The sequence below is a fragment of the Drosophila simulans genome, chromosome X (genome assembly GCF_016746395.2).
Source record: "Drosophila simulans strain w501 chromosome X, Prin_Dsim_3.1, whole genome shotgun sequence".
Lineage (NCBI taxonomy): Eukaryota > Metazoa > Arthropoda > Insecta > Diptera > Drosophilidae > Drosophila > Drosophila simulans.
The window spans coordinates 13,637,431-13,646,192 of NC_052525.2; the positions used below are offsets into that span (position 1 = coordinate 13,637,431).

Sequence of the window (8,762 nt, forward strand, 5' to 3'; positions counted from 1 at the left end):
AAAATAAAATGTAGTACAAGCTGCACCTGTTAATTTCTCCCAGTGTATTCCCAGATTTGGGCTTGGCTTCGCGTTAGTTTTGTTTTTACGAGCGCGGCACGCCCCCTACCGCGTGTGAATTCGAACTCGCACTCGCTCTTTTCCTTAATTATACAAATTTGTGAGTGCTCTTCTGGTTTCTAAGCAATTCAGCAATTCGGGTTTTGTCTCTGATTTTTTATGACATTTGGCGGTTGAGGCGGCCAAAGCGCTTCGGTCTTGTTTATCTGTCGTTGCTCATAAATCTCGCGGGCATATCCGTTATTAATTGTTGCAATGGGTCATCCAAATGGGCAAATGTTTCTGTGTCGGTTTCTGTTTCGGATCCCGTCGTTTCCCACTGCAATAATTTGGTTTTTGAAATTTCCAGACACCGCTGACATCATGAACGGGCAATTAATCACGCTGTATTTGGTGCAATCCTTTTGCGATATTTGATGGTCAAGTTTTTAAATTGATGGCGCACGGCGTTGCCACCCAGGTGCGGTATTTGGCATGAACTGGAACAAATTGCTGTGAGCTTTTAAAATAAAATTGTTTTCAATTTTGGCGCCTTAAGATATTTACTTTTAAATACCAGTTATATCGGTGTACTACCATCTGGCATCTGGTCACTCTGAAATAACGGTGCTTTTCCAAAGCCCTGCGATCGACGTGTTCCGTTGGAACCGAACGGTTTTCCTCGTTCAATTCGCTTTCAGCTTTCCAAGCTGCAAGCCATACTTTCTGTTTCCTATTCCCGTTTAAATTTCAATTAACCAGTCCTGCGTGTTAATCATCCTTCAAATTGTGTGTGTTTTGTGTTGAATGTGCCAGGCCGAGCACCAGGTGCCCCCCAGCGAGCAAAGGATCCGGGTAGAGAGCCCGAAGATGACCGCCAGCCAGCGAGGATTCAACCTAACCTCGCAGACACGCGCTCACCCCTCCAGTGGTGGCTCAACGTCCAGTGGATACGGATATTGGCAGCGAACACGTCTGATCATCAATGGACGCCACGTGGCAATCTCGCTGCTCCTGCTCCTGGGACTTTGCGGTGGTACTGCTGCCGGCACGCCGGGATCAGCGGACACGCGGTGCGATGCGGGACAATTCCAGTGCAGAGACGGCGGCTGCATCTTACAGGCGAAGATGTGCGACGGACGCGGAGACTGCAAGGACAGCTCAGATGAATTGGACTGCGGTGAGCATGGGTGGACCCAATGTCGTGGTTCAGCAGGGGGTGGCTTTAATCCAAAATGGAGAGGGCATAGCTCCTATGGAATCGGGTTAACCCGATTTCTTTAGATATCATTTTGATGGTAAGGGAATCCTATCTAGAGATACTACATCCCCATATTCCTAGCAAGTTATCAACCAATGAATTTAGTAGTGAGACTAATATATCCCTAAAAAAAACGTGGTGTGAAAATCTTATATGTAGTTTAATACCATAAAATCTTCATTTCAATCCAGACTACCGACTGTGCCGACCGCCACATTGGTTCCCGTGTGCCCAGCCACACGGAGCCTGCCTGGCAGCGGAACTAATGTGCAACGGCATCGACAACTGTCCCGGCGGCGAGGATGAGCTCAACTGCCCGGTGCGGCCAGGATTCCGATTCGGCGACACCGCTCATCGCATGCGCAACTGCAGCAAGTACGAGTTCACGTGCCAGCAGGATCGCACCTGCATTCCCATTGATTTCATGTGCGACGGCCGGCCGGATTGCACGGACAAGTCGGACGAGGTGGCTGGCTGCAAGCAGGCGGAAGTGACCTGCCCCGGCGAGGGGCACCTGTGCGCCAACGGACGGTGTTTGCGCCGCAAGCAGTGGGTCTGCGATGGCGTCGACGACTGCGGCGATGGAAGCGACGAACGAGGATGCCGTGAGTTAAAATCTTTGTTGGGTACTTCAAGCCTGATGCTCTTGAACCATGCGACTCGCCATCATTTCAGCAAATCTATGTGAGCCACAAAAGGGGAAATTCCTGTGCCGGAACCGAGAAACCTGTCTGACCCTGAGCGAAGTGTGCGATGGGCACAGCGACTGTTCCGACGGCAGCGATGAGACCGACCTCTGCCACTCCAAGCCGGACTGCGATGCGAAGAAGTGTGCGCTGGGAGCCAAGTGCCACATGATGCCTACCGGCGGAGCCGAGTGCTTCTGCCCAAAGGGATTCCGGCTGGCTAAATTCGAGGACAAGTGCGAGGACATTGACGAGTGCAAGGAGCAAGATGATCTGTGCAGCCAGGGATGCGAGAACACATCGGGCGGATATCGATGCGTCTGTGACGCGGGCTATCTGCTGGACAAGGATAATCGCACGTGTCGCGCCGTCGTTCACGGCTCTAAGGAACAGCAGCCCCTTCTGCTGTACACCACCCAGATGACGATTATGGGAATGCATCTGCGCGAGGACAACGTACGAAATCATGTCTACCAGGTGGCCGGGAATCTGAGCAAGGTCATTGGCGTGGCCTACGATGGCAGCCACATCTATTGGACCAACATCCAGAACGAAGCGGAGAGCATTGTGAAGGCAAACGGAGACGGTTCGCATGCGGAGATTCTGCTGACCTCCGGCCTGGATGCACCAGAGGACCTGGCTGTCGATTGGCTGACGCAGAACATCTACTTCTCGGACAACATAATGCGGCACATAGCCGTGTGCTCGAACGATGGTCTAAACTGTGCCGTTCTGGTCACCCAGGATGTCCACCAGCCGCGATCGCTGGCTGTTTGGCCCCAGAAGGGCTTGATGTTCTGGACGGATTGGGGTGAGAAGCCCATGATAGGGCGCGCATCCATGGACGGCAGTCGGTCGCGACCCATTGTCAGCGACAACATCGAATGGCCCAATGGTATTGCGCTGGATATGCACCAGGAAAGGATCTACTGGGTAGATGCCAAGTTGGGCAGCGTCCAAACGGTTCGACCCGACGGCACTGGTCGGCGCACGGTGCTGGACGGCATGCTGAAGCATCCCTATGGCCTGGCCATATTTGAGGATCAGCTGTACTGGTCAGATTGGGCCACGAAGAGTGTGCATGCCTGTCACAAATTCTCCGGCAAGGATCATCGCATCCTGGCCAAGGATCGCACCATTTACGCCGTGCACATCTATCATCCGGCCAAGCAGCCCATCTCGCCGCATGGTTGCGAAAATGCCAAGTGCTCGCACCTATGCCTGTTGGCCGAACCCGAAATCGGTGGTCACAGCTGCGCCTGTCCGGATGGCATGCGGCTGGCGCCGGATCTGCGGCGCTGCATGCTAATGGAGAAGCGCCAACGACTGTTCATTGGCTTGGGCCAGGTGCTGCTCGAGATCGAGCACACCGCCTTTGGGCGCCACCAGATAAGCAAGTCGTACACGCTGCCCTGCTTGATCAACGAGATGGTGTACAACCGCATCAATGGCAGCCTGATAATAGCGGACAATGACCAGCGACTGATCCTGGAGTTTCAGCCAGAGACCCACGAGACCAACGTCCTGGTCCGCGCCAATCTGGGCAATGTGAGTGCCCTGTCCTTCGATCATCTGAGCAGGAACCTGTACTGGGCGGATACGGAGCGGGCTGTGATTGAGGTGCTCTCCCTGCAGACACGCCATCGTGCGCTAATCCGCTTCTTTCCGGGCCAGGAGGTGCCCATTGGACTCACTGTCATGCCCGCGGAGGGCTATCTGTACGTTGTGCTCAAGGCCAAGCGGCACAGCCACATTGACAAGATACCGCTGAGCGGCAAGGGCGAACAGGTGCATGTATTCGAGGACGATCTGGGCGATGATGACATCAAGCTGGTCACCGATTACGAAACCCAAACGCTCTTTTGGTCGGACAGCGATCTGGGCAGGATTAGCTACTCGAATTACAGGGTGCCGCACAGCCAAATCTTTCGCGGCAAGCTCAGGCGACCCTATAGCCTGGCCATGGTGCATCACGATCTGTTCTGGAATGAATTGGGCACGCCAAGGATATACTGGACGCACAAGAGCAATATGGGCCCCCGAAAGGTGGTCGATATAATGGAGAAGGGCGATCCGGCCGCCATTATGCCGTACGTGCCCGTAGCGACGCCCAATGGAATCCCGCTGGCCGCCAGCTCGCCCGTCGGCCAGGAATCGCATCCCTGCCAGCAGCAGAATGGCGGCTGTTCGCACATATGTGTGGGCGAGGGACCCTACCACTCGATCTGTCTGTGTCCGGCCGGATTCGTTTACCGGGATGCGGGCAACCGCACCTGCGTGGAGGCTCTGGACTGTGAGTTCCGTTGCCACAGTGGCGAGTGCCTCACAATGAATCACCGCTGCAACGGACGACGCGATTGCGTGGACAACTCGGATGAGATGAACTGCGACGAGGAGCATCGCCGCAAGCCGAAGGTCCTGTGCTCGCCCAGCCAGTTCGCCTGCCACAGCGGGGAGCAGTGCATCGACAAGGAGCGGCGATGCGACAACCGCAAGGATTGCCACGACCATTCGGATGAGCAGCACTGCGAGAAGTTCGGTAAGCGAAACGAGATGCACTTGGTGGACTACGAATAATTTGAATATTTGAATTTGAATACTGCCTCCTCCACAGACAAAAACAAGAAGTGCCATGTTCATCAGCATGGCTGCGACAATGGAAAGTGCGTGGACTCGAGCCTGGTGTGCGATGGCACCAATGATTGCGGCGATAATTCCGACGAGTTGCTGTGCGAGGCGACATCGCGATGCGAACCGGGAATGTTCCAGTGCGGCAGCGGATCCTGCATCGCGGGCAGCTGGGAGTGCGACGGGCGGATCGATTGCAGCGACGGATCCGACGAGCACGACAAGTGCGTCCATCGCAGCTGTCCGCCGGACATGCACCGCTGTCTGCTGGGTCAGTGTCTGGACCGGAGCCTAGTGTGCGATGGCCACAACGACTGTGGCGATAAGTCCGACGAACTAAATTGCGGTACGGACTCATCCACGGTGAACATATCCTGCGCGGAGGATCAGTTCCAATGCACGAGCAATCTCAAGATCTGTCTGCCGTCTGCGGTGCGCTGCAATGGCACCACCGAGTGTCCGCGCGGCGAGGATGAGGCCGACTGCGGCGATGTGTGCAGCATCTATGAGTTCAAGTGCCGCTCCGGTCGAGAGTGCATCCGGCGGGAGTTCCGCTGCGATGGACAGAAGGACTGCGGCGACGGCAGCGACGAGTTGAGCTGCGAACTGGAAAAGGGTAATCACAATCAGAGCCAGATTCAGCCGTGGAGCACCTCGAGCCGAGCCTGCCGGCCACATCTCTTCGATTGTCAAGACGGCGAGTGCGTGGACTTGTCGCGGGTATGCAACAATTTCCCGGACTGTACCAACGGCCACGACGAGGGACCCAAGTGCGCCACCGCCTGCCGATCCGCGTCAGGTCGCCAGGTGTGCCAACACAAGTGCCGCGCCACACCGTCCGGCGCCGTGTGCTCCTGCTTCGATGGCTATCGCCTGGACGCGGATCAGAAGAGCTGCCTGGACATTGACGAGTGCCAGGAGCAGCAGCCATGCGCGCAGCTGTGCGAGAATACCCTCGGCGGCTACCAGTGCCAGTGCCATGCGGACTTCATGCTGCGCCAGGATCGTGTCAGCTGCAAGAGCCTGCAGTCCGGCGCCACTCTGCTCTTCAGCAGCTTCAACGAAGTGCGAAACCTGAGCGAACAGCCCGTAATGCTCAATGTGGCCTGGTCGGCGAATGATTCGAGGATCACCGGCTTCGATCTGGACATGCACCGTCAAATGGGCTACTTTTCCGCCGAGGACGAGGGCATCGTCTACCAGATCGATCTGCAAACGAAGGTGATTGTGCGGGCTCTGGGCCTGCCCGCACCGACGAAACTCTCCGTGGATTGGGCCACCGGAAATGTTTATGTGCTGAGTGGAGCGCAGGACATCCACGCGTGCAGTTTCGTGGGACGCATGTGCGGCCGCATAGCGCACGTGAAGAGTCCCAGGCACGTGAAGCATCTGGCTGTGGATGGCTATCACGCCAGGATCTTCTACATAGTCATACGCACCGAGGGCTATGGCCAGACGAGCTCGGAGATCCACATGGCCCGACTGGACGGCAGTCGCAGGGATATGCTGCTGCAGCGGAGCGAAAGCTTCATGACCGCCCTGACCACCGATCCGCATCAGCAGCTATTGTACTTTGTGGACCAGCACACGCGCACCCTGGAGAGGATTAGCTATAGGCTTAAAACGGGACCCATGCGGCGACCGGAAATAATGCTGCAGAAGTCCAATGCTCTGATGCATCCATCTGGACTGAGTGTGTACGAGAATAATGCGTTCATCGTGAACCTGGGCTCCGTGGAGGCGGTGCAGTGCGCCCTGTACGGATCCCGCATCTGTCACAAGATCAGCCTCAACGTGCTGAACGCCCAGGACATCGTGGTGGCGGGCAGGTCGCGTCAGCCGGAGAAGGCGTCGCATCCCTGCGCCCATGCCCACTGCCATGGACTGTGCCTGCAGGCGGACTACGGATACGAGTGCATGTGCGGCAATCGCCTGGTGGCCGAAGGCGAACGGTGTCCCCATGGCTCCGGCAATGAGGTGGCCGTGTTGGGTGCGGTCAACAGCCTGGAATTGGAACAGGATCAGCAGCAGAACGGTCACTTTCACTGGCTGATGGCTCTGCTCGTCCTGGCCGCCGGATCACTGATCGCCGGACTCGGGTACATGTACTATCAGTACCGGCAGCGCGGCCACACGGATCTCAACATTAACATGCATTTCCAGAATCCGCTGGCGACGCTCGGCGGCACCAAAGCGTTCCTGGATCACGAACGCACCGAGGCGGGAGTCGGCTTCGCCACAGAAACGGGAACGGTGTCCAGCCGGGGCAGCAACGACACATTCACCACCACCAGCGCCTCGTCCTCGTTCGCGGCTCAGCAGTTTAGTGTGCCGAATGCGCTCCAGCGACTGCTCCGGCCACGTCAGTCGGCGTCCGGCGATCCGATGGCTCAGGAACTGCTTCTCGAGAGCCCCAGAGTGAGTAGCGATGGGGGTCAGATGGATGGCCGTGGATGATATGTGACGATTGCCCTTACTACGCTCTGCCCAACAGGAAAGCAAGCTACATTCGCTGGACGGAGCTGGGGACGGATGCGGAGTTGGACGGCAGGTGCCGGACATCCTGGTGGCTGACCTGGACGACGATGCCGCCAAATCAGCCGGACAGTTCGGGGGAAATTACGCAGGCGATGATGCGAATGCACGATTTGTGTCGTAAATGAGGCAGTGGATTCGTTGTTTATTATATTTATGTATTTATTGTAGCGTTAAAACGATATTGTATTTAAATGTTAATCGGTGATTGGAGTTTAAAAAGCTGGCTAAATATTAAAAACTAAATTAAACACATGGGTTTTTGTTTTTATGTAGCCCGAAAAAGTATTATATTAAAGAAAATGATTTTTTTATGTTTTTAAAGCTTTGAAATTCTTTAAAAACCGAACCGTTATTTTTCTCTCCAAGCGAAAAATACCATTAACATAGATACCTAAAATACTAAATTTTATGTTAACCCCACTTGGCTCGTGCGCAAGAGCCCTAATGTTAAGCTTCGAATTTAGCTGTAAAGTAGCCAGAGCGCGCATCTCAGGCGACCGGCAGTCTGGCAACGCCGCCGACTGTAGCACATTTGTTTTTGTGTCATTATTGTTTTGTTTTCAGCCGTGCAAAGTGCATCTGAATGCAATATCGCATCTCCGCCAGTTGCTTGCCCTTTCGCTGGTCGCTGGTGCGCAACCTGTTGATCGCTGCCAGCGTCACCACCGCCATCGCCAACCCGCCGGCATTCGCCACAGCGAGCAGTCGCAAAAGTTGCTTCTCTTCCAGTGCCGCCAACTGCAGCTCCAGTTCCAATTCGAATTCCAATTGCAATTCCAATTCCAGTGAGTGCTCCAAGATGGGCGACCAGCAACCAGGCAAGGCGACAGGCAATGCCTACGAGGCGGGCAGCAGCTCGGTGGCATTTGTGACCACTCCGGATCGGGAGTCCGCCAGAAAGCTGGCACGCAGCATCGTCGAGTTGAAATTGGCCGCATGCGTGAACATTGTGTCCCAAGTCGAGTCCATCTACATGTGGGAGGGCGTGATCAGCGAGGACCCCGAGTATCTGTTGATGATCAAGACGCGCACCAGCCGCATCGACGACCTGAGCAAGTTCATCCGCGAGAATCATCCCTACAGCGTCGCCGAGGTCATTGCGCTGCCCATCCAGAATGGCAATCCGCCGTATCTCGATTGGATCGCGCAGACGGTTCCCACAAAGGCCGAGAGCAAAGACTAAATTGATTATGTAGTCCATTTGATGGAAATAAAACGGTTATCTCAAGCAGGAAAATTAATATTTTTTTTAAAAATTCACAAGGGCGTTATTTTCTAGCGTTGCCACTCTTTGTTTATCTGTTTTCTGTTATGTACTTTCAACATTTTGAGGAAAACTAAACATTTGAACATATAATCATAATTATTGGATTGTGCATATATAAAGATTAGTTATTCCATTTAAAATACAACTTAGCAACTTATTATGCGGTTACACGTTCTACCAATAAATTAAAACAATTAAAATTTCGACACATAACAAAACAAAATGTAACAAAGGAAATAAGTGGAAAAACGAAACAATTTTACAGTTGCGCACATGCACATAAATATTTCAAGCTAAGTAGTATTTTAAAGTAAGTATTTAAAAACTAATTTTCTGCATTTCT

The 8,762-nt window shown here is 54.1% G+C and overlaps 2 protein-coding genes across 3 annotated transcripts; both read left to right on the top strand.

Annotated features, from left to right (window-relative positions):
• The first annotated feature begins 680 nt into the window (after positions 1–680).
• LOC6740125 (putative vitellogenin receptor) lies at positions 681–7,404 on the top strand. Of its 2 annotated transcripts, XM_039297990.2 has the most exons (6): positions 681–1,219; positions 1,492–1,905; positions 1,976–4,525; positions 4,601–6,713; positions 6,778–7,032; positions 7,109–7,404. In XM_039297990.2, the coding sequence occupies exons 1-6, from the start codon at positions 847–849 to the stop codon at positions 7,275–7,277; spliced, it is 5,874 nt and encodes a 1,957-aa protein (XP_039153924.1). In that variant the 5' UTR covers positions 681–846; the 3' UTR covers positions 7,278–7,404. The 2 variants fall into 2 exon arrangements, with proteins under 2 accessions (XP_039153924.1, XP_039153922.1); XM_039297988.2 differs by having other exon boundaries at positions 4,601–7,032.
• Positions 7,405–7,626: 222 nt separating this feature from the next.
• LOC27207629 (protein CutA homolog) lies at positions 7,627–8,389 on the top strand. Its single transcript, XM_016183310.1, has one exon. The coding sequence runs from the start codon at positions 7,736–7,738 to the stop codon at positions 8,333–8,335; it is 600 nt and encodes a 199-aa protein (XP_016039281.1). The 5' UTR covers positions 7,627–7,735; the 3' UTR covers positions 8,336–8,389.
• The last annotated feature ends 373 nt before the right edge of the window (positions 8,390–8,762 follow it).

Excerpts from the sequence above, each read along its gene's own strand:
- LOC6740125 (XM_039297988.2), top strand. The coding sequence starts at position 847 with ATGTGCCAGGCCGAGCACCAGGTGCCCCCCAGCGAGCAAAGGATCCGG. Across the intron at positions 1,220-1,491 it reads CTCAGATGAATTGGACTGCG|ACTACCGACTGTGCCGACCG; the intron begins GTGAGCATGGGT and ends ATTTCAATCCAG. Across the intron at positions 4,526-4,600 it reads GCAGCACTGCGAGAAGTTCG|ACAAAAACAAGAAGTGCCAT; the intron begins GTAAGCGAAACG and ends CCTCCTCCACAG.
- LOC27207629 (XM_016183310.1), top strand. The coding sequence starts at position 7,736 with ATGCAATATCGCATCTCCGCCAGTTGCTTGCCCTTTCGCTGGTCGCTG.